At 38.7% G+C, this 23,185-nt stretch overlaps 1 protein-coding gene across 7 annotated transcripts in view; it reads right to left on the reverse strand.

The window, feature by feature from the left end:
- The window catches only part of LOC138698097 (ankyrin repeat domain-containing protein 27-like), a 90,725-nt gene extending 67,624 nt beyond the window's left edge, over positions 1–23,101 (reverse strand). For 5 of the 7 annotated variants that reach the window (XM_069823827.1, XM_069823818.1, XM_069823835.1 and 2 more), the window contains exons 1-8: positions 22,934–23,101; positions 22,713–22,827; positions 13,638–13,674; positions 10,135–10,273; positions 7,599–7,711; positions 6,605–6,832; positions 3,441–3,606; positions 80–209 (exon numbers count right to left, since the gene is read on the reverse strand). In XM_069823827.1, coding sequence (XP_069679928.1) covers positions 80–209; positions 3,441–3,606; positions 6,605–6,832; positions 7,599–7,711; positions 10,135–10,273; positions 13,638–13,674; positions 22,713–22,827; positions 22,934–22,981 — 976 coding nt within the window. In that variant the 5' untranslated portion in view covers positions 22,982–23,101. The remainder of the gene's footprint in view (positions 1–79; positions 210–3,440; positions 3,607–6,604; positions 6,833–7,598; positions 7,712–10,134; positions 10,274–13,637; positions 13,675–22,712; positions 22,828–22,933) is intronic. The other 2 variants (XM_069823851.1, XM_069823865.1) reach the window with 1 other exon arrangement.
- Positions 23,102–23,185: the final 84 nt, after the last annotated feature.

Below are 23,185 nucleotides of genomic sequence, written 5' to 3' on the forward strand. Positions count from 1 at the left end.
GAAAAACCATGCTAATACTACCTACAGTACATAATACTCAACATCAATACTGTTGAATAAATGGTTTCATCACACTTACTTGAAAGTACACTATGGGCATCAACGATGGCTCCTTTCAATTCAGCAAGAATAAGATCAAGTGTGGTTCGAAGGCAGGAAAGTTTGTCAATAGGACAATTTAAACTGTCTAAAGAAGCCAACTCAACCACCTAGAAAGAAGAGATAAAATTAATTTCTGATCTAACTCTAGTAAAGTATTTATATCAGGAGAGGAGAGAGGGGAGGGGAGAGGAGAGGAGGGGCAAGAGAGGGGAGAAGAGGAGAGGGAGAGAGAAAAGTGAAGGGGAGGGGGTAAAGAGTATTTCAACTGAAAAATCAATTTAATGCTGCAGTATTTAGAAACTCAAGATGTATAATAGAGACTTACAGTACGCTTACTTTATCACTGGTGAATGAATTAGTTTTTTTTCTATACTATTATGATAATCTATCAGATTCTTCTGACAAAGAGCAGATAATCTTAATGAAGCGGCAATGTCCTGTTAATGCTTCATAAACCTTGAAACTGAACAAAGCGGTAGACAGGAAAGGGAAACAAAGCATGGTTTCCTTGCTTGCATTCCTGTCCCCCACTTAATTCGAAATTTTTATAATCTGAAAACGTCCCAGTTCCAATTAGTTTGGACTAGTGGGGTTCTACTGTATAGTGCGTGGCCCATAAATAATAATTCATACAAGGCCACAGGATAATATTATTCCTTGTTCAGTAGCAGTAGCATAGCAGTAGTAATAGCAGTAGTAGTAGTAGTAGTAGTAGTAGTAGTAGTAGTAGTAGTAGTAGTAGTAGTAGTAGCAGCAGCAGCAGTAGTAGCAGCAGCAATAGTAGTAGCATTAGCAGCAGTAGCAACAGTAGTAATAGTAGTAGGCCTAGTAGTAGTAGTAGTAGTAGTAGTAGTAGTAGTAGTAGTAGTAGTAGTAGTAGTAGTAGTAGTAGTAGTAGTAGTAGTAGTAGCAGTAGTAGTAGTAGTAGTAGCAGCAGCAGCAGTATTATTAGCAGTAGCAACAGCAATAGTATTTGAAGATGCTTCCAACTGCAGAGGTTCTTTATTTAGTGTCGAAATTTAACATGGGTGAGAAATGGACGACAAACTTCACCTTGAGTCCAGTATCAGGAAAAGGGTTCTTTTGTTACTACTGCCATCAATCTACATCACGGCCTACAGTTTTGCTTCCCTTCCAGAGAAATTCATGTATGGCTTTTATCATTCCTTACAGTCCAGCACCTTCAGCCAAGTTTGAATCTACAAACCGCAGATATGATACCTAGCATGGTATCTAATAGGTCACAGTGGACGATTTCCTTGTGCACAAGCAAGTCAAAAATACTCTAGTACAGGGGTCAGCAATGCATTGCCCATGTGCGCCATGGTGCTCTCGTCAGATATTAGGTGCTGGCCTTATATTTTGTAATTTTGTATATGTATCTTTTCATGTGGGACCATTTGAGAATAAACAACAAATACATGCAGTAGTCATGACTAAAATCTTAAATCCCAAAAAGACATTGTGAACAGTAATTGGTATTAAAAAGGAAAGAGGTATTCTGTTTTCAAACTCTCAAATTTAAGAGGATTCATATGTGAATGCATACAAAAATCATTACAAATTTACTAATATTTAAAATAGAGACATACTAAAAGTTTAAAACGGTAATCTGATGACATTTTTAAAGCAGTAAAATCATTCAGAAATATTTTAAGGCGCAAGCTTTTGTGTGTATGGTTTTTTCTTTACTCACTATTACATATTGGTAATATGTGAAAAATCATTCTTAATTTTACTTATATTGCACATAGTTTAAACACAAATTATGTTCTTATTAATATTTTTTTTTGTGTCCAATGGCAGGGCTATTAACTTTGCCATTATTCACCCACACTCTACAAGCGAGTTCATGGATGTCGCTAGTGCCAAGAAGCATAGATCACATAGTTTGTCAAATACTATCCCGGCCCCGGAACAATTTTTCCCTTGAAATTATTCAAATCTGCTTTACAGGAAGCTTTACCTGAAAGACTAGATTTGTATAATATATACGTCACTGTGCACGTTAACAGAAAACCACAATTCCAAGTCACACAGAGTTTGTGTGCACTTGATGTGGGTCTTTGGCATTTCGTCAGCCCACGCAAGTTGTGTGGATATAAAGGGAAAAGTTGAGATGGTGTTGGGGGGAGTTCCCGGGTAGCTCAGTTGGGAGAGTGCTGGTACGTTCAACCAGAGGTCCCGGGATCGATACCGGCCCCGGAACAATTTTTCCCTTGAAATTATTCAAATCTGCTTTACAGGAAGCTTTACCTGAAAGGCTAGATTTGTATAATATATACGTCACTGTGTACGTTAACAGAAAACCACAATTCCAAGTCACACAGAGTTTGTGTGCACTCGATGTGGGTCTTTGGTGTTTTGTCAGCCCACGCGAGTTGTGTGGATATAAAGGGAAAAGTTGAGACGGTGTCGGGTGGAGTTCCTGGGTAGCTCAGTTGGGAGAGTGCTGGTACGTTCAACCAGAGGTCCCGGGATCGATACCCGGCCCCGGAACAATTTTTCCCTTGAAATTATTCAACCTTTTAACTTATCTTTAATACTATAAGTAACAATTTCTGCTGTAGCTCACAGTAACCAACCATAAGACTTAACCTTTAAATATACATTACACATTTCGAAAGTGGCCCAATGACTAATATGGTGGTGATAAAATGTCTTATGGTACTATATGCAATTGTATAGTGCATACATTTTATCTTACCATGCTTGTAGAAGTGGAGTGGAAGTGGTAGTGCACAGAGCAGCTGCCAACATGCGAGCATAGAAAGATAAAATGTATGCACTTAAGTAAATTCACCATTATTAATATCCAAATTTTTATAAATAAGTAGAAGTCACAAGGTTTGTGTACTAACTCCACACTTCTAATTGTAACTACTTAGCAATTACCGACACAAAAAAACTAATTAGTACTTTTAATTAATTTATATGAGAATAAAGGAGCATGAAAAAAATATTTTTATTTTCCAATTCCATTACAGGCCAAATCAGACCGGAGACTGGTGGAAGGTTAAGGCTCCCACCTATACAATCAGCATTAATGGCAGTAGGGATGTCAGTCATATGTGCCCAATACCTTTATCCCCAAGAAAATGCCTTCATTTCTGTTAGAGGCTGAGTAAACCGCAGAGCCATTGTGTGGCCGAAAGGATTGGATTAATGAAGAAAATCCATGACCCCAGCAGGAATCGAACCTGTGATCTTCCAGCTTTGCAGTGTTACACATTAACCATATGTAATGTTACCACGTGTGCTCTCATTAGGAGAAGATACCAAAAGCATATGTAATTTTTTAGAAACTCTAATTTTTATACACTATAATAACAACATACAGCTGCTGGTAGGGGTACAGCGAAGTCCTCTGGTGCTCCCAACTGATCTGCAGTTACACCTATAGAAGCCAATTCCTTCACCAACTTAAGGACAAGTGCATCATCTTCCTCATGCTTTCTGCACACCATTTGGAACACCAAGTCATGCAAACGGCTCATAATATAGCTAAAATCAACAGAAAATACAATATAAAAGTTGAATGAATTGCAGACTAGAGAATACCAATTCCTTAGAATTCAGAATTAATATGAATTAAGTTATAAGTAATAGTGGTAGTCTGAGACAGAGGTCTGCACAGACAGACCAAGTCCATTGGCCAGGTTCGGACTGAAATCTTTAAGGGCTTTTTGGACTCGCATCAGACTAGGGCAGTTAGAACAATAATTAAATACTGTATATATGCAAATACCCTGCGCCATTGAACAATCTGTGCACCCTAATTTTAAGAGAGAAAAATAAGAAGGAAAAAGATAAAGAAAATTGGCTATAATTTGTGATTCAAATAATGCACGCACCTAGTTTTCCTTCACTAAATTCGGGAAAAAAATATGCACAGAGTATTTGCGTATATACAATATTTCTACAAGTCTTTTCCCAGGCCCTGATAGTGTTTTTTTTTCTTTTTCCTTTTTAACAACAACATGTTAATAATAATTTAACATAAAAAGAAGAAACAGGAAATCTTTGTTCTATGTCTCCACATGACAAATAATCACATTTTATAATTTTTTATTTGATGTTACATCCAGAGCAACAATACATCACACTAAATCGCAACTGATTAGTACATAATGATGAATAACATGGGTCAGTAATGGTCAGTGAGTATTCATTCCCACATTATACAAACTGCTTTACTTATTATTTAGTTGGTGTAGTCAGCCTGGGGGCACAGTCGGTATAGTCCTGGTCTTCTGTGCCCGAGGATGCAGTTCGATCCCGGCCTAGGTCGATGATATTTAAGTTTGCTTAAATGCGACAGCTCAAGTCAGTTGATTTACTAGCATGTAAAAGAACTTCTGCGGGACAAAATTCTGGCACACCAGTGATGCTGATATAACCTCAGCAGTTGTGAGCATTGTTAAATAAAACACCCCCTCATTTTTCGTGAAAAATAACAACTGAATGGACTACAGTGGACTATAGTGGACTTTATGTTGTCAGCAAACAGCTGGATACATTAAGAAGATTGAGTGATTAAATAAAACACAGTTTAATTTAATTTTAGCTGACATACTTAATGTTATCATTATCATTAAACAGTCAATTGTTTGGAGCAGCAACACAAAATGAATCATTTATTATTTTATAATTTATTAGCTTCTCTTCCTATATTAGTTGGTATATTTTATGTTTATAATTCTTTAGGAACAGGATAGGCAAATACACGTTCAGTATTATCAATTCATCCAAAGACATCATCAAAAAGAGTACATGGCTTACATATATGCCCTGATGATAGAACGTATATGTAGTTTATTTCTGAATCTCCTCTTATTAATAGCCTTTGGATGTTTCAAAGTTTGGGGCAGCCTCATGTAATACTTCTGAAACTATCTCAGGCTCAGGTTAGGTTCGGATTCAGATGCTTCAAAATTTTAGTCACAGCAGACCTCTAATCTGATACAGAAATGCACGGCGAGAGTTCAAAACTTTAAGATAACTACAATTAGTGTGATATGAAAGAAATCTAAAGAGCAGCAGTTTAAAGTACTAGTAAATATACACTTTATAAAAATAAGGAAATCTGTTATATGCCTTGATGTTGGATTAATGCAATATAAACAAGTAATAATTTATTAAACCAAAATGTTCACACTTCAGAACAACAAGTGAAATACAGTAGAACCCTGATTATCCATCACTCTATTAACCGATTGGTGGATTATTCGTGTATCTTTCTTTAGCGTTCTTTTCAGCAGAAATATATGAAGTACTGTACATTGTATTAGCACGTTATTTTTTCTAGAGAGTGTTATTAAAGCCTTTTTCCTTACACAGTATAGTCTACTGTTTGAATTGTCGTACTTCTACGTAAAAGATCTTCTACGGGTGTCATAAGAAACCTTGTTGGTGCTAAGTATCGAAAAAAAAGTGTAAATAATTGAGTGGTTCCAGAAAAGAGAGACTATGGCTCATCTCGCAACAGAATAAGAGATTGGAGTGTATGAAGTATGTAAATCTACAAAACGAGACCTCCACTATTCATATATTTCCACAGACAGCCATTACAAGGAGTTTCCTTGGCTCTTAAAAACCCATCATTGACAACCAGACTTAAATTAATGAACTTATGATCCACTACCTAGCGTGTTAAATACAAGACTATGAAGAAAATTACGAAAGTGTAATTATTATTCACTAAAATTATGAAAATCTTTTACGGTATGGACTATCTGATTTCAGATGCTTTTTCATTACCACGGATAATAGAGGTTCTACTGTACAACAAAAAAGAGCTTTTCTGTATAATTTCTATTCTTTCTTTGTCCCAGCATTTTTTGCTTTTTGTAGTTTAATGTTTTGTTCTCCATTTTATAATTAAAAGAGGTAATAAGTAAGCTATTGCCTGAGTTTCATAATCTGAAACTCTAATGCGAATATAACCACAAAAAGTATTGAAGAATAAGTGCAGAGATGGAAAGCTACAGATAAACTGCAGCTGCAAAAGTAGCACCTTGTGTGTGACCTGACTTGCAACCTCCAGTCACAACTCTTCGGTAGTATTCTTGCAACGCTTGGGTAGCACAGCACAAAAAGTAGCATGCAGCACACTACTTTTGGTTTACATCTGAATGTTGATACAGCGTCGTAAAATAACCCAAGGAAAAAAAAAAAAAAAAAAAATTACATCTGAACATGACATGCAACTTTTGCAGCTGCAGTACAAAAGTTACACAGTAAAAGTAGCGATGTGTGACCGTACCTTAATGTATTTCAGAAATTTCAAAAAGTCTGTTTCTCGAAATCTATAAATAGACATGTTCCCTTCCTGCTATACTTTCCCCAATAGCTACATGACGAACCTGAAAACACTGTCTATCTTTCATTGTAAAAACATGAATACTTTTGACATACTTAAATAAAATCTCAACAACACAGCAACAGAGGTATAACTCTAACATAACTGATGCTTCAAGCTTTAGATAAAATATAAACTCACTTCTCTAATGAGATGCTGAGCAAATTCTGGAATCTGGCATCTCTTTGTCTCTCCAAAGGATGCGTCTTAAGTAAAGCCATCCAGTAGCCACTCATTGTATCATGGATTTTCTCCCTAATAGATGGCAAGGAATTATGGATCAACGAAGAATTAAGTTGTTGTAATTCTGGTCCCAATTTTATTAAGACGTCTATATGAATCGGAAACTGAGTTAGGAATCCAAGAGCCCTATAAATAAGAATCAATAATAATCATACAAATATTATATTACAGAAAAAACTGAAATGACAAACCAGAAAAATATTAACAATTTCAATTTTTAAGACTCCACTTTTGTAATACGCATAATAATTTTATTTTTGATCTTGTATATTGTTATTATAATTTCTAAATTTGCAGACTTCAAGCATGTTTTCTGATAGTAAGAAAGTTAATTGATTTGATTCACACACTTATTTAATTCATTTTATAGAATTAATAGGTTATACAGTATTTGTAATTATCATGTCTGGAATCTGTAAACCTAGGCGACAAAAAGTCTTCTGTGAAAGTGATGAGTGGAGGGGACTAGGCCAATGACCACTCTAGGGAGAAAGGATTACTTGAAGGGAGCGAGCAACTGCAGAGAGAAGTTCATTTCTATCTCAACTGAAGTTATGATGCCACACTACCTGTTAATACAATATCACCTTCTGCCATACTTATCTTATCCTTTAGCAGCCCCGAGCCCGCAACACACTCCCACACTGCTAGGTTCCGTCCATTCGCTTCTCTCCATCTCCACCCAAATGCGTCGACTAACTCTACACATTCCAGACATGGAGTACAGTAGTTACTGTTTTTGTCTAATGGTAGACTGCTCCATTTATAACCATCAATCTCCTGGCTTCCCAATACCGCATGGCCAAAGTTTGTGCATGAAGGTGATTAAAGCTTCTGCATTCCATGAATTAAATTCAGAAAAATAACTTAGTAAAGAAGAATACGAACTTACTCAGTTATGGAAGTTATTTTCGTGAGTTGTATTGTGTCATCTTCAGCTGGTTCTGGTTCATATTTTGGACTTAGTGGCTTATCAGTGATGAGAATCTTGTATTGGTGAAATTCCTAAAGCATTAAATAGCATTTTAATTTATTGAATTATATTCCTCAAATACATCAAATAAAACTTGTAAACTACGAGAAGTTAGCATATTAACATTATTCAAAGTCTATGACAAGTTTTGCACAACAGACTTCAATTTAAGAACATTTTTAATGAAATTATAATATACGAGGGTCAGTCAAATGAAAACGAGAAATAATTTTTTCTCCACAGAGAAATTTTATTTCTCAAAATAATATTCACCAGTTTTAGGCACTTATCCCACCTGCTCACCAGATTTTTGATACCTTGTTCATAAAAGTCTTTTGACTGCTGGTGGCACCACTGCTGCACTTCCTCAATCACGTCGCTGTCTGTCGCAAACCAGTGCCCTCCCAGGTCACTTTTGAGCTTGCCAAAAATCTGAAAGTCGCAAGGTGACAAGTCTGGGCTGTAAGGAGGATGTTCGAGCACCTCCCAGCACAGACCCCAAATGGCGCCCATGGTGTGCCGAGCTGTGTGTAGTCGCACATAGTCACGTAACAAAATGACACCTTCAAGCAAACATCCAGTTCGCTTATTTTTGATGGCATGAAGTAGTTCAGTACGGAAGATTTCGGAGTATCGAGCGGAGGTGACAGATTCTCCTCTCTCCATGAAGTGGCAGAGTAATGGATCCTCTGAAGTCAAAGAAGAGCACGAGCATCACCTTGCCTGCGGTTGTGAAATTTCTGAGCTTCTTTGGGCGTGGTGATGTGTGGTTCTTCCACTCCATGCTGTGTCGCTTGCTCTGTGGTTCATAGTGCTTGCACCATGTTTCATCCACTGTCACAATACATTCCGAGAAAGCCTCACCCTCCTGTTCATAGCGCATCAGATGTTGAAAACTCAGTTCCATTCGGTGTTATTTCTGCTCACCTGTGAGACATTTTGGCACTCACTTTGCGCACACGTTACTGTACTTCACTCAGTCGTGGATTACTGAGTATGCAGATCCATGACTAATAGTCAGGTTCTGAGCCACTTCGTCCACTGTACACCTCCGATCTGCCCAGATGAGATTGTCTGCTGCAACAACATTTTCTTCCATAATGACTGTGTGGGACTGGCCAGAGCACGGGTCGTCCTCCAGTGATGTTCGCCATTGTTGGTATCACTCTGTCCACTCACACACTTGGGCATGCGACATGCAATTGTCTACGTACACATTCTTCATACGGCAATGAAAATTTCAATTGATGAAATGCCTTCGGCAGCTACAAACTTCACCACACTGCACTGCAAGAACTTGGACGTTCCCGTTACTGTGAACATCATCTTAGTCTTGCTGCTGCGCATCACTTCCTGCACATGCAGGTTGGTCAACCTCGGAGAATACAGCTCTCAATCAGTAATATCAACTCCAAAAGTTTCTCCCATTGCGGCGTGTAACCTAATTGTTGGCAACAGATTTCTCGTTTTCATTTGACTGACCCTTGTATTTGGTAATAATGTGTTCATCATAAAGTCAATACAGTAGAATCTCGATTATCCGACCTAAACTGGGCCTAGAAGGGGTCGAATAAGAGAAAATGCAGAATAACAAAGAACTATATAATAAAACAAGTGTTATAGTAAAATATTGTATTTACTGAATAAAAAACTACGTATACAACAAAACATTAATGAATAATGAGAACTCAGTGGCCCACAGTAACATTTACACACAACAGTGACTGCACTACATGAAGTCTACCTCAACATTAAATCACAGAACAAAAACATTCCTCCATACACTACCACCTTCCTGCACTAGCACATATGCACAATATGCAAACATGTGTACAGCTAGACATTGTAGGATATTACAGAGTACCAGTATACAGTCCCACAAAAAGTACAGTACAATAAAAATTTCGTCTACCAAAAACAGTAACGGATAATCGAGACTCTACTGCATTGGTACATATAATGCCAGTAATATAACAATGACAACATATTTATTACATTGCTAATAATAATAATAAATAATCCATGGCGCCACAGCCCTTGAAGGGCCCAAACCGACAAGCTGGCTTCTGGCCTCACGTTCACATGCCAAAGCAGAGGTGACGATCATCCAACCAGAATGGAGGTATTGAGTGGTTAGTGCAATTATCCCCCCAGCCATTATAGCTGGTTTTCCCAACCGGATTTTGCTACCTGTTGTAGTTCCCAAAGTGCATCATGATGCTGGGTGGGGACTGGTCCCATACACTGGCCGAAATTTCATGAGAAAATCTCTTCCCTCATGAGGACTCGGACCAGCGCGCATTTCGTAACGAGAGTCCTAGGCAGGATGCCTTAGACCACAACGCCACAGTGCGGGACTATTACATTGCTAATACATTAACAAATTATTATTATTATTATTATTATTATTATTCAATGATAATAGTCAATAATAAACAAGAATATATTATTTTACCTTATTATATCCTGTCTCTACTGATAATATTTTTATCACATATTTGTTTGGAACATCAAAGGGAGCTTTGAGTAGTACAAGAGAGGTCCCTTCCAATTCAAAAGCATGACTTTCAAGTTCATCTGTGCTAACGTAATGGCTGAAATAAAAAATTGAAAGTAAAATATAACTGTAATAAAAAAGGTGGTAGCTAGTCATAGAAATTACTATACATTAAAAAAACACAGGTAAAAATTTAGAATATATATAATGCTACTTGAGCTGTTGCTACACGAACATAGTGACAAAGGACAGAATAAAGAATTTTCAGTTTTGCAAATTTTTATATTGATCCCAGTCATTTCCATATACTTTTAATGTAAAAAGATCACTTTTATAACGAACACCAGTATAAAGAATAGTTTACCAGTTTAAAGAATGTAAATATGATCTCAATGAAGGAAAAGTATTTGTTACAACTAGAGCGTGGATTTATATGCAGAATGCATATTACATGCAAAGTAATTTACAGTGGTGAAGTTAAGGTGTAAATACTGGATACGTTGAAAAGAATCTGCTTATAAGATGAGGAGGCGAGACCTGGCATATGAGCTGAACAAGAAGGGAAAGAATTATCTATCAGGAAGAGAGTTTGTTTCATGTTGGTTAATATTATATAAATCTACCGATATGGAAGTTCATCTCAGACTAAAACCTAACCTTCCCCCTCAATATCAATTGGTGATATAGCCACAACACATGATAAGGTCACAGGACAGATCTTGCCTCCTTTATTGTACCTTATATCTTTTTATATAGTAGATGTTTCTTGGCTTTTCTATCTAAATTTGTTATGACACAGACCCCACAAGAAGAGATGATGACCACTCATTTTCACCCCCAACAATGTATAGAATAACGATAATGAAGAGCATAATGAACAGTAGGAGAAGCAAAGAATTATTCTTTCACAAGGACGGAACAGTACACATTCAATTAGGAAACTTGTTATGCAAAGGGCAAATGTGTTACCAGACAAAATAATAAGAGGATTTTATTTTTTATATATATATATATATATATATATATATATATATAAAAGAAGATTAAAGACTTCATTCAAAGAGTGATCACCACGCAAAGAAATGGACAGTGAACTGCTTAATAAGCCAATTTTAAAGTGTTGTTTATGTGTATATTTGTATGAAGACTTTCGATTTCTTAAAAAAAAAAAAAAAAAAAAAAAAAAAAAAAAAAAAAAAAAAAAGTGGGGGAAAACCTCAATATTTGTTGCTGGTAACTTCGCCCACTATCCACTCCACTCTATGAGATATGTGAAAAGTTGGGGGAGTAACAGTACCAGTAAGAGTGAGGATAAGGCGTGATAAGGAAAGTGGTATCAGCAACAATATTGAATCCCACCCAAAATGTGTATGTTATTGCTCATAAGAAATGCTACATACAGAATATTCACATGGAAATTCGAATTTAGTACTTTTACGTTTGGTATGAGTTAAATGTGATTAACCTTCAACATAACACTTCATTCCAGTTATTAGATTCTTTATAAGTAACGTTTATCAATATCAATGTCAGTTTAACGAAATTTCGTTATAACGAACTATTTTTGGGTATCCTTTCAAATTCCTTTTAACGATACTTACTGTGTGTGTGTGTGTGTGAGTGTGTCTGTTTTTTTTTTTAGTCTGGTATTTAACAACGCTGCATCAACTACTCTGTTATTTAACGTTGATGGAACTGGTGAAAGCAAGATGGTATTTGGCGAGATGTGGCCGATGATTTACCATAGATTACCTGACACTCGCCTTACAAGCGGGAATTGAACCCACGCTCGAGCATAACTTCAAATCAGCAGGCAAGCACCTCAGTCAACTGAGCAATGCTGATGGCTGTGTAAGTGTGTGCGCGCGTGCGTGTATATGTGTGTGTATATATATATATATATATATATATATATATATATATATATGATTTTCATATATATATATATATATATATATGAAAATCATAACTAACAAGCAATAAAATGGTAATTATTTAGAAATGGATGAACAGTAATTTATGACATATTTATTAAGGAATATGTGGTTTGAACTATGAACGTTTAATTTTTAAGCATTGTACAGATAGTTTAAGCTACGATCTCAGGAGTACATTTATTTTCAAAATAGTATTGCTACACTGTGCAATTAAAATTTCTTCAGATGTAATTTTTGTCATTAATATTTTAGTTGTCTCCATTTTCGTCCTGGATCCACATGATGAAGTGAAGTGTACGCAAATTTTGGAACACACTGTATATACAACAAAAAATTATAGCTTTCTCTCCATATCATTATTCCTCTCTTCCTTCCTCCTCTTGCTCCACATCTTCTTTTTTTTCCTATTTCCCTTTCCTGTCTTCTATCTTGTCTTATGCCTTATTTATTACATCCTATGTAACACACAATCTTACTATTACACAGTCTAGTATATACAGTCACGAAGCTCAAAATGTAGGGAATATGCATCCATAGATAGTTGTTAACTACTAGGATTGCTACTATCGCCTCATCACAGACAATGTGAAATAGTACCGGCACAGTCTATTGTTCCTAGTACCCTCAACAACTCAAGCTTCGTGACTGTATATACTAGACTGTGCTATTACATTGTAAATGAACTTACCAATGGAAATAGAAGGATTTGAATCAGCGATACTGTACATAATCTGAAGCATTTCCTTGCCTTTACTCACAGAGCTAAACCAGCAGTTGAAGGAAAGACATCTGCTTATCCTCTATCAGATATTTTACATTACAGCTGACGTAACAGGTTAGAATGACATGTCAAGCTTTATTGGTTAAAAACAGAAAAATGTGTGTGGGGGGGGGGGGGGAGAAACAGCAGTTACAACTAAAGCATCCAGCACCTTGCAACAGTTACAGAACTCTCTAACCTTGCTACTGAACTAGGGAGTATGCCAAGACAAGCTAACTTGATCATCTGTATAAGGCGTAACTATTGCCTCAACAAAACTTCTAACTATATTACTGAACTAGGGACTAAGTCAAACTTATCTTACCCAATCCTTTGTACGAGGGATAATAACTATCATCTCAAAAAATCTCTAACCTCACTGAACTAGGGACTAAGCCCATACAATCTAATCATATGCACGGCATAACTATCCCCATAATCCAATCACCTTGTTTGATGAGTTGTGATTGCGCGAGATTTACCACACTAAAATATCTTAGTAAGACATCTTAATCAGTAAGTACAAACTTCTGGTAAATTTTGCATTAGAAATCTTATGTAGTTATTTTTTATACATTTTTTACAGCACACTGCACATTTCATCTGCAAATTGGACATTAGTGCGAGTGGTTTTCTCATAGCATTCGTGAAAAAAATGTGCTGACTCCTGAAAATTGTGAAGTTTTGTCTATCCCTGGTATTTTGGATATCAACCCCCCCCCCCCCCCACAAAAAAATTAAGTTATAACTAAGAATAAACAAACCTTGGATAGGAATGTGATGGTTTGAGAATGTGAAGCTCTGAAAAAGAAAAAAAAAACACATTTAAAACATAATTTTCATGTGTTGCCAATTTACTACCTCAAGAAATACATGTCATAGCAGATTATGCCTGATGAAGAAAAGTTAACGACAAAATCTGATTTAAAAAAATGTCTCTCAGTCCATTCTCTACAGTCTACAGCGTCACATGTTTTACAAGAAGAAACTAAAACTGACAACGGTAAGTATTTTTGTTTGTCTTTTTTTTATATTATTACACATACAGAGTTCTGAATAGATGAGCTCTTTAAGATAACAGAGCAAATGATAGAGTAAACAAAAGTAGGGTCTGGAAGGAATGGTGAACGGGAGAAAAAGATATCAGATGATAGACATTAATTTAAGTGGATCATATGGAGGGGCAAAGAGGAAGGCAGAAAATAGGAAAGACTAGAGAATACTGGGTTTGCACTGAAAGACCTGCCCTTGGGCAGGATACTATGCATGAATGAAAGTCCATGATCACTAATATTACAAAGTGACAGTTACTGCTGATTGTAGTCATATTTTATATTTTACAGAAAAATGAAATAACTATATATATATATAAACCAAACACTTTAACTCTATTAAATATAGAGTATAATCTAAATTTAATACAAGAAATATTGAAATCAGAAGGAAACACTGAAATAATGAAACAATTGTCTTTAGAGACAATTAATATTAGATACCCCTCCACAAAACTGGCTTCATTTATACACCGATGAATCCTTGATTTCCAGAGAACAAGGTGCCGGTGCAGGTGTTACATGCTCTCTCTTCTCACTTTATAGATCTCTTGGATATGGAACAACAAGTTTTATGGAGAAATCATTGCAATAAGTGAAAGTCTCAGGAATCTTCTATGCCACATCAATAAATTTAGGAATGCAGTTATATTGTCAGACTCCAAAGCAGCTATTCTATCAATAGTCTCTAAACACACACCTGCATCTCAAACAGCAGAAATAACTAAAATGCTCTCTCATTTAATATCACTCAATAAAAGAATTGTATTCCAATGGATACCATCCCATTGTGGAATCCTGGGAAACGAGAATGCGGATGCTTTAGCAAAGAAGAGCAGCACGCCACTTACAGACCTGTTACTAAATCTACGTATTGCTCTGTGAAAAGATTTATTAAATCTACATACTTAGACTCCAACAAACAAAATTTGATAACACAATCTCAAGGGAAAAAAATGGAATGCTCTGCATCATAATCCACAGTTAATTCCCGATTTACCACGAAACTAATCTGTAGCTGCAATTAGATTGGCAACAGGCCATGACTGTTTGGCCAAACACCTGCATAGAATTGGAATATATCAGCCCCCTAACTGCCCATTGTGCAACTCAAACCAAGAAATGGATTCGGAACACCTGAAAATCTGTGCTTCATTGGCTGACCATGATAATATCTTTGAAAAATATTGGAGTGCGAGAGGTCTAATGACTTTATTGTCAAACGCCTGGCATTAGAAAATAACAACAAATATATATATATATATATATATATAGAGCAGTTAACAGCTTTAATGAAACAAACATATCCACACATTACAAATAACATTACACTTCTAGTTGAGATTTAAATGTTAATTTCCTGCTTTGATAATGATTTACAGCTCTAGTAGTGCTGATACATTTATATCTTGCGAATAAAGAGGTCAGAACTATCTTATATCTATTTTAATTAATAGTAATTTAATTTAAACGAAAACAGGTGTCTGTTGGTCACTCACATTACAAGCAAACTGAAACCTAAAGCTGTAAAATGATTATACTGCTCTTATGTTCAACCTATTGTGACAGCGACGTGAGATTCGAACTCACGACCAGCGTCCCGCAAGAAAGCAGATCGCGCGGAGCACATAGGGACGGCGCGCGGCGGAGTAGTGGGGAAAGGGGCCTACACGCGAGGGGAGGCTGCGCGCGCAGCTGCTACTTAACGCAGTGAATGGGGAACGGAACTTCCCGACTCTTCCAGAAGTGCGTCGAAGTGGAGATATCCAGATAATTCTCTACACACCTGTAGAAAATTCTCGCAACTATGATTTTGCTATAAAAGAAGAAGCGCCAGCGAACTCGGCCAGTCATTCATGATTAGTTCAGTCAGTAAGCCAGTGAACAGAGCAAGCAAGCCAGCCTTGTGTACCGGAGTTCGGCTCGAGTGTGCGTCCGCATCTGCGTCAGCATCCGAAGGCCTGAGTTCGAGTGCAGTGGACCGCAGTTGGAGGGACCTGAGTTCGAGTGCAGTGGACCGCAGTTGGAGGGACCTGAGTTCGAGTACAGTGAACTGTCTCTGGAGGTCTGTGGTTCGAGATACTGTGAACTCGAGTGACTGAGCTAGAAGAACTGTGAACTGAGAACTGATAGTTCTGATTTGTAAATAGTGCTTTGTAAATATTAGTTAAGATTAACAGTTCATTGTTGTTCGTAATAGTCCAAGTAAATTGTCATTGTCGTCGGTGGAGTTTTATAACGAATATTGTGTTGAGTGAAAATCCAATTGTTGACGAGAGCGTTTAAGGCGAATTGTAGAAAGGAATTATTGTTGTTACTAATAAAATTCACATTGGTGTCAGAACCGGGATATTATCGACAATGGAGAACCTACAGCTGATCCTGCAAGCCATCGCGGAACTGAAAAACGACTTAAGTGCAGTAAAAGCAGAAATGAAGAACGATAGCAGTGAGGTCAAGAACGACATAAGTGAAGTGAAAACGGAGATGAAAAGTGACATAAGTGAAGTGAAAACGGAGATGAAAAGTGACATAAGTGAAGTGAAAGGCGACATAAGCGGAGTGAAAGGCGACATAAGCGGGGTGAAAGATGACGTCACTACGCAAATTGAAAGAGTTTCGGCCCACGTAGATGGAATTGTCGCCATCGTAAAAGACGAACTTAAGGCCGATTTGGATAAACTAAACCAGAATTTTACAACTATAAACGAGACAGTAGCCGAGTTGAGACAGGAGGTAGACCATTTCGACGGCAAAATCCGCGATCTCGAACGTCGTCAAGAGGAAACGTGTGTGCTGATGGACCAACATGCTGTAGAAAACAAGCACATCCTCGCGTTGGTGGATCGCCAGGCTAGAGAACATAAACAGATAGTTGCCGAGGAGGTTCGACGTGCCATGCAAGAAGCGGCCACAGAGTTGAGAACTCCCTATAGTGGCCCTGCGGAACCATCGCCTTCAGCCAGACATCACAACGTCAAGACGCCGAAGTTCGACGGTACGACGTCTTGGGCGATATTCCGTCGCCAGTTCGAGGCCATCGCAGAGCACAATGGGTGGACGCCGGCAGAGAAAACTACTCAGCTGCTGGCCGCGCTTCAGGGACAGGCGTCGGATATTCTTCACAGCGTTCCAGAAGATGGGACAGCCGCTGAGATAATGGCGGCCCTGGAGGGACGTTATGGTGACCATCAACTTGCTGCAGCATTTAGGACCCAACTAAAAACGAGGGTCCAACAGTCAGGCGAGTCCCTACAAGAATTTGCGATGGCGGTGGAACAACTGGCCCATAAGGCCCTCAGGGGCCTGCCTACTGACTTCATCGCTGGAGAGGCGGCCTACACCTTCGGCAGCGGAGTTCGAGACCCCGAAATCAGACAACAGCTACTCCTAGCAGAGCATCGTACCATCAACGCAGCTCTGGCGGCGGCCCTCAGGATGGAGGAGGCCAAGTCGGCGGCGGGAGTCTCAGCACCGCACTGGATCAGGAGCGTCACGGCGACGGATGCTGGGGGGCGCCAACCGAAGCCACCCGAGCGGCAGTCAACGGAGCGGCGGAGACGACGGGCGCCCACCTGCTGGTCCTGTGGGAAACCGGGACACTTGAGAAGGGTCTGTGACCGATCCGGTCACAGGCAGGAGAGAGAGGTGGCCGACGTCGAGGAGCGCCAGCAGTCAACGGAGCGGCGGAGACGACGGGCGCCCATCTGCTGGTCCTGCAGGAGGCCGGGACACCTAAGGAGGGACTGCGACCGCTCCGGCCACCAGCCGGAGAGAGAGGTGGCTGACACCGAGAGAAACCAACAGTCGCCTGAGCAACGGAGACGACGGGTGCCCACCTGCTGGTCCTGCGGTGAACCTGGGCACCTGCGGAGGAGTTGCGACCGACCTGGCTACAGTCAGGAGAGAGAGGGGGCCGATGATCGGAGGAGCACGTCAGCGCCATCATCACCGTTCCCTCGGCTCGTCCTGAAACCGGTCGACAGAAGGTGCGACGATGGGCTGATTGCTGAAGGACGGATAAGAGGCCGTCCATGCAGAGTACTGGTGGACACCGGGGCGATGCTCACTATCGCCAGACCAGACGTCGTGCGGGGCCTACCTGGGAGGACGCCGCTGCGCCAATACGAGCTACGGACTGCTTCAGGCGAGAGCTTGCCCATCCAGAGAGAGGTCTTCCTGGACCTGACCTTGGGGAAGAGGAAACTGGAGATGTGGGTGTTCGTCGCCAACATCACCGAGGACGTCGTCCTGGGACTCGACGCCATGCGGTTACTCGATGCGACGGTGGACGTCCGGCACCGTATACTCCGTCTTGGTCGGGATGAAGTGTTCCTGATGGACGCCGAAGACCAACCCGTGGCCAGCGAGCTCTCCTTGGAGGGCCAAGGGGAAAAGCAAGATGGCGCCCACGCAGTACGAGTATCGCTGCCCAGCCAAGCCAAGGATGGGGTGGCGCCACCATAAGGAGGGAGCAGCCGGAGGACCCCAAACGTTGGACCGACTAGCAGCCTACCAAGGGACTGCCTGGGACGAGCAGCCCTAAGGAGGGAGCAATGTGACAGCGACGTGAGATTCGAACTCACGACCAGCGTCCCGCAAGAAAGCAGATCGCGCGGAGCACGTAGGGACGGCGCGCGGCGGAGTAGTGGGGAAAGGGGCCTACACGCGAGGGGAGGCTGCGCGCGCAGCTGCTACTCAACGCAGTGAATGGGGAACGGAACTTCCCGACTCTTCCAGAAGTGCATCGAAGTGGAGATATCCAGATAATTCTCTACACACCTGTAGAAAATTCTCGCAACTATGATTTTGCTATAAAAGAAGAAGCGCCAGCGAACTCGGCCAGTCATTCATGATTAGTTCAGTCAGTAAGCCAGTGAACAGAGCAAGCAAGCCAGCCTTGTGTACCGGAGTTCGGCTCGAGTGTGCGTCCGCATCTGCGTCAGCATCCGAAGGCCTGAGTTCGAGTGCAGTGGACCGCAGTTGGAGGGACCTGAGTTCGAGTGCAGTGGACCGCAGTTGGAGGGACCTGAGTTCGAGTACAGTGAACTGTCTCTGGAGGTCTGTGGTTCGAGATACTGTGAACTCGAGTGACTGAGCTAGAAGAACTGTGAAATGAGAACTGATAGTTCTGATTTGTAAATAGTGCTTTGTAAATATTAGTTAAGATTAACAGTTCATTGTTGTTCGTAATAGTCCAAGTAAATTGTCATTGTCGTCGGTGGAGTTTTATAACGAATATTGTGTTGAGTGAAAATCCAATTGTTGACGAGAGCGTTTAAGGCGAATTGTAGAAAGGAATTATTGTTGTTACTAATAAAATTCACACTATGTTTCTTTGGCAGTGTTATAAACATTTAGTTAAACATTTTAATTGTCATCTTCCATCACTTCCCGTAAATTCTATCTACAAGATCTTTCCACCCAAACCACTTTACATCTTCACAATCATTTTGATCATCTGGTACTTTTGTAATTTGACTAAGCAGATTTTTCTTACATAAGTTACACTTATTAAACCAACATCCTTCTGAAGTTAGTTGGCACAAAAAGTGATCCAAGAAATGTTTAGTGTATTTGGGGAATGGTGAGAATGTATAATGCAAAGAATTCACAGCAGCAATCAAATTTTCATGGCAATGGCATAGGCATACATTGTGTAGCATTTTACTGACAAACTTAACATTAAGAGGTTTCAGTTCACAGAATTTGCTTTCTCCTATCTTAACATCTTCATTCTCTACATGAAACACTGAATGGGTTTCTCTAATTGATTGAAAAACTAACGAGCTTGAAGTACACTTAGAACTATCATTATCTTAGCCTCCACGTCTTTATCATTCCAGATGCCTTTCGAATAATATTATCACATTCATAAAATTCTATGAAACTGTATTTCGTAATTTTGTCCTTCCTTTTGCAAAAGTGTTCCCATTTTGCATTCAGCATTTTAACAGTTGGGAAACAAAAATATCTTTTGTCAGAGCCTCTGGTCCTTTATAATAATATAAATAAGTACCGGTATTAATTATTTTATTTCATCCATACACAGCACAATAATTACTCATGCTGATGAAGATGCCATTGCATACCAGAATGGAACATCCAGATGTCAACATGCAATATAGGCCTAATAACATAGTAGTGTGATATCCATTACTATAGCGGTATTCAAAACACTATCGAATGGTTAAATATGGAATGTCAACGAAATGCTGATAGTGAGAAAGAACATCATAGCTCCAACCATAACTTATTGTTTTAGATGAGCTTAGACATTAGGCAACGACTGAAAGAGCTGCATTCTTTTTCTTCTTCAGAAAGACAATAAATAGTTCATTAAAATAGTGTGACTTCTGTAAGAATGTCGACAATCATAATGTGCTGTATTATTGCATATCACACTGCTGTGTCTTGTTAAAATTACTTTATAAACATTAATATTTCAGTAAGAGTGACGAATTGCAGAGATGAGCAGCAATTAAGCTGGCAATCAGTGTACATATTTCATAACGATAAGAGGCCGAGTCCCAGTATTCCTCATTCTCGAGAATGGCAGTCTCGATAATATGATTCTCGGAACTGGTGTTACTGGCCAGCTAGTATCGCCTACGAGAACAATCAGAACTAAGAGGCTGTTTGCCCGCCTCTAGTTAATATTCTCCATTATGAGTGTTTCTTCTATTTATTGTAAAAATGCTTGAAAATATACAATAAAAATACTCAGATGTAACTGCTAGGACTGTCTATACAGATTATCAATTTCACATACAAAAGACACAGAGATGCTTTGTTTAATCTCTATAATTTTGTGCTACCAATATTCTCTCAAGTTTTTACCTCACAGAAATCAAACGTTTGTTGAAATTAATTTGGTTTTAAAAAATTAGAGTCTTGTCCTGTTTCTCATGAACATACCCAGTAATTAGGCCTACATAATCAGAACATAACTCACAGCCACTTCATACGCTACATATCTCTCAGAATCTGCTAAGAAACGAATTCTTTGTAACACAATTGAGCAAATGCTTCTACAAAAGATAATCATGAAATAATTGTGCCTTAAGCCAATTACTGCTACATTTTTGAAAAAGCATAACTAGAAATAGATAATACTAGGTAGTATGAACTAGATAATACAATTAGCATTGTTACTGCTGTCAATATAACTTTCCTAGGTTAGGGCAAGTGATGTTAGATTTAAATCGAAGCTTCAACTGGTTTCTTGGTGATCATTTCACTGTATGTTAGGCCTACACATTGTACAGTGACATCAAAAACTTTTTCCTTACATTTTTATTGTACCATGTTTTTTGACTATACCATGCAGGGATGTGCTTATAAACCGAGGTAACTATCGGAACACTCTCACTGTGCTGTGTGCAGTCTGAAGGGGCACAACATTCAGTTGCTGTGTGTCCGTTGCCAATGTAACATAGAGTGGTATAATGTGTTTCGAAGACATGGTTGCTTTTTCTGTGCAAAAGAGAGCTTTTCTTATTGAAGCATACTTCAAGGATGGAGATGGAAACTGGAAGTATAATATTGAAGACTGTGAAGAACAGTTTGTTTCTCGTTTTCCTGATTATGTAATCACTGCAAATTTCTGCAGAATTCTTAATAATTTGGTTAGTAAATTTAGAGAGACCAGATGCACAGAACAGAAAAGGTATGTTGGAAAGGCTACAAACTAACAGAAGATTTAGTTGTAAATGTAAAAGAAAAAATGCAGAAGAGTCCTTAAGTCCTTAAAGAGATTGGCTGCAGAAACGGGCATTTCTTACGGAATTCTTAAATTTATAATCTCGATATTCTTTTTGTTTGTTTATGTAATTATGTTAAACTTTTATTTCATATCCACATGTCGGTTTCAGGCACATAGCTTTTTCAGTCTCTCCAGGCATAAGTGTTGAAGATTCTGCTAACATAAAATAAAATGTGTTCTGTTGATTTCTTAATGACTTACTGTATCACTGCATTTTTATTCCAATATCAGCGACATACCTTTTGCTCATCCTATACTTTCATCAGACGCAGGGTCGCATGCTTATATGTACAGTAGTTTCCACGAATCATGTGTAGCGCATGCAGGTGGACAATATTCGCTATGCTAAGGAGTGACACTGCATAGGTACAATACGGACATAGTTTAAAAACCAAGGAAAAAGTTCTTGATGTCACTGTACATGAATGCATAGGCCTATATTCCATACTTGTGTTTCAATGTTTCATGTCACTCATTCTATTGTCGGTGCGTGTGACTAAGATTAATGTGGAAATTTGTTCCAATGTCTCTAAACGGCCCAATAAAACCATGTTACATCTATCAAACATGCTGGGTAACTATTGGTGCTGGACCCCGGGCTCATTTCACCGGCATTATCGCCTTCATCTCATTCAGACGCTAAATAACCTTAGATGTTGATAGAGCGTCGTAAAATAACCTAGTAAAAAAATCTATAAAACAAAGTACGATACTGCTCTAAGGGATCAAAATAACACATTCAATCTGTAATTTTAATACTTACAGTAAGGTCATGGATTTCAAATTGAAGTGAATCTTCGATCCCGCGACACACAATACACGGCAGAGCAAAACGTATAGTACATACCCTTCAGACGTCTCCCATGTGTGGTGCATAGCGAAATTTAAGATTCATTAACACTTCCAAGGTTGAAGCAATCTACCCTAAGTTACGACCGTGAGCTTCCTTTGTTGGGTCCATTATAATAGAATACTCCTATTAATCTGTTTATTAGGTACGTACTGTTTTATGCAAAACTTACGTAACATACCTATGAAATCTTCTGTTACATCAATTCCTCTTAATGCGCTATTACAAGGGACGCAAATCATCCAACATTTGGTCAAAGCTTGCTCATGTTTTCTCCTAAATTTATTCTGAAAAAAAAAAATAGAAACTTATTTAAAAAATGGTGAATACACATTTTTAATTACAAAAATGTCATGATTTACTGCAAATATGTTTTCATTAAAGCTAACGTACCTGCAAAGTATGATAATATGCATTATATTCAATTTCATCTGCTGCCATTCCCGATAACTTGTAAAAATTGTATATAAATTCAATTAATACCTATACCATGACATTTGATTCTGTCACCTGACCATTACAAACATACTGAAGGAATGCCAAGAATTCTGGTATTCACGAATAACCGGAACCGGAATGACAATGAAAGTGTCGTCAACCTTTGAGCAAAACATACCGTTTACAGATTTCAAGAAACAGAAACTG

Source organism: Periplaneta americana, chromosome 1 (genome assembly GCF_040183065.1).
Source record: "Periplaneta americana isolate PAMFEO1 chromosome 1, P.americana_PAMFEO1_priV1, whole genome shotgun sequence".
Classification (NCBI taxonomy): Eukaryota; Metazoa; Arthropoda; class Insecta; order Blattodea; family Blattidae; genus Periplaneta; species Periplaneta americana.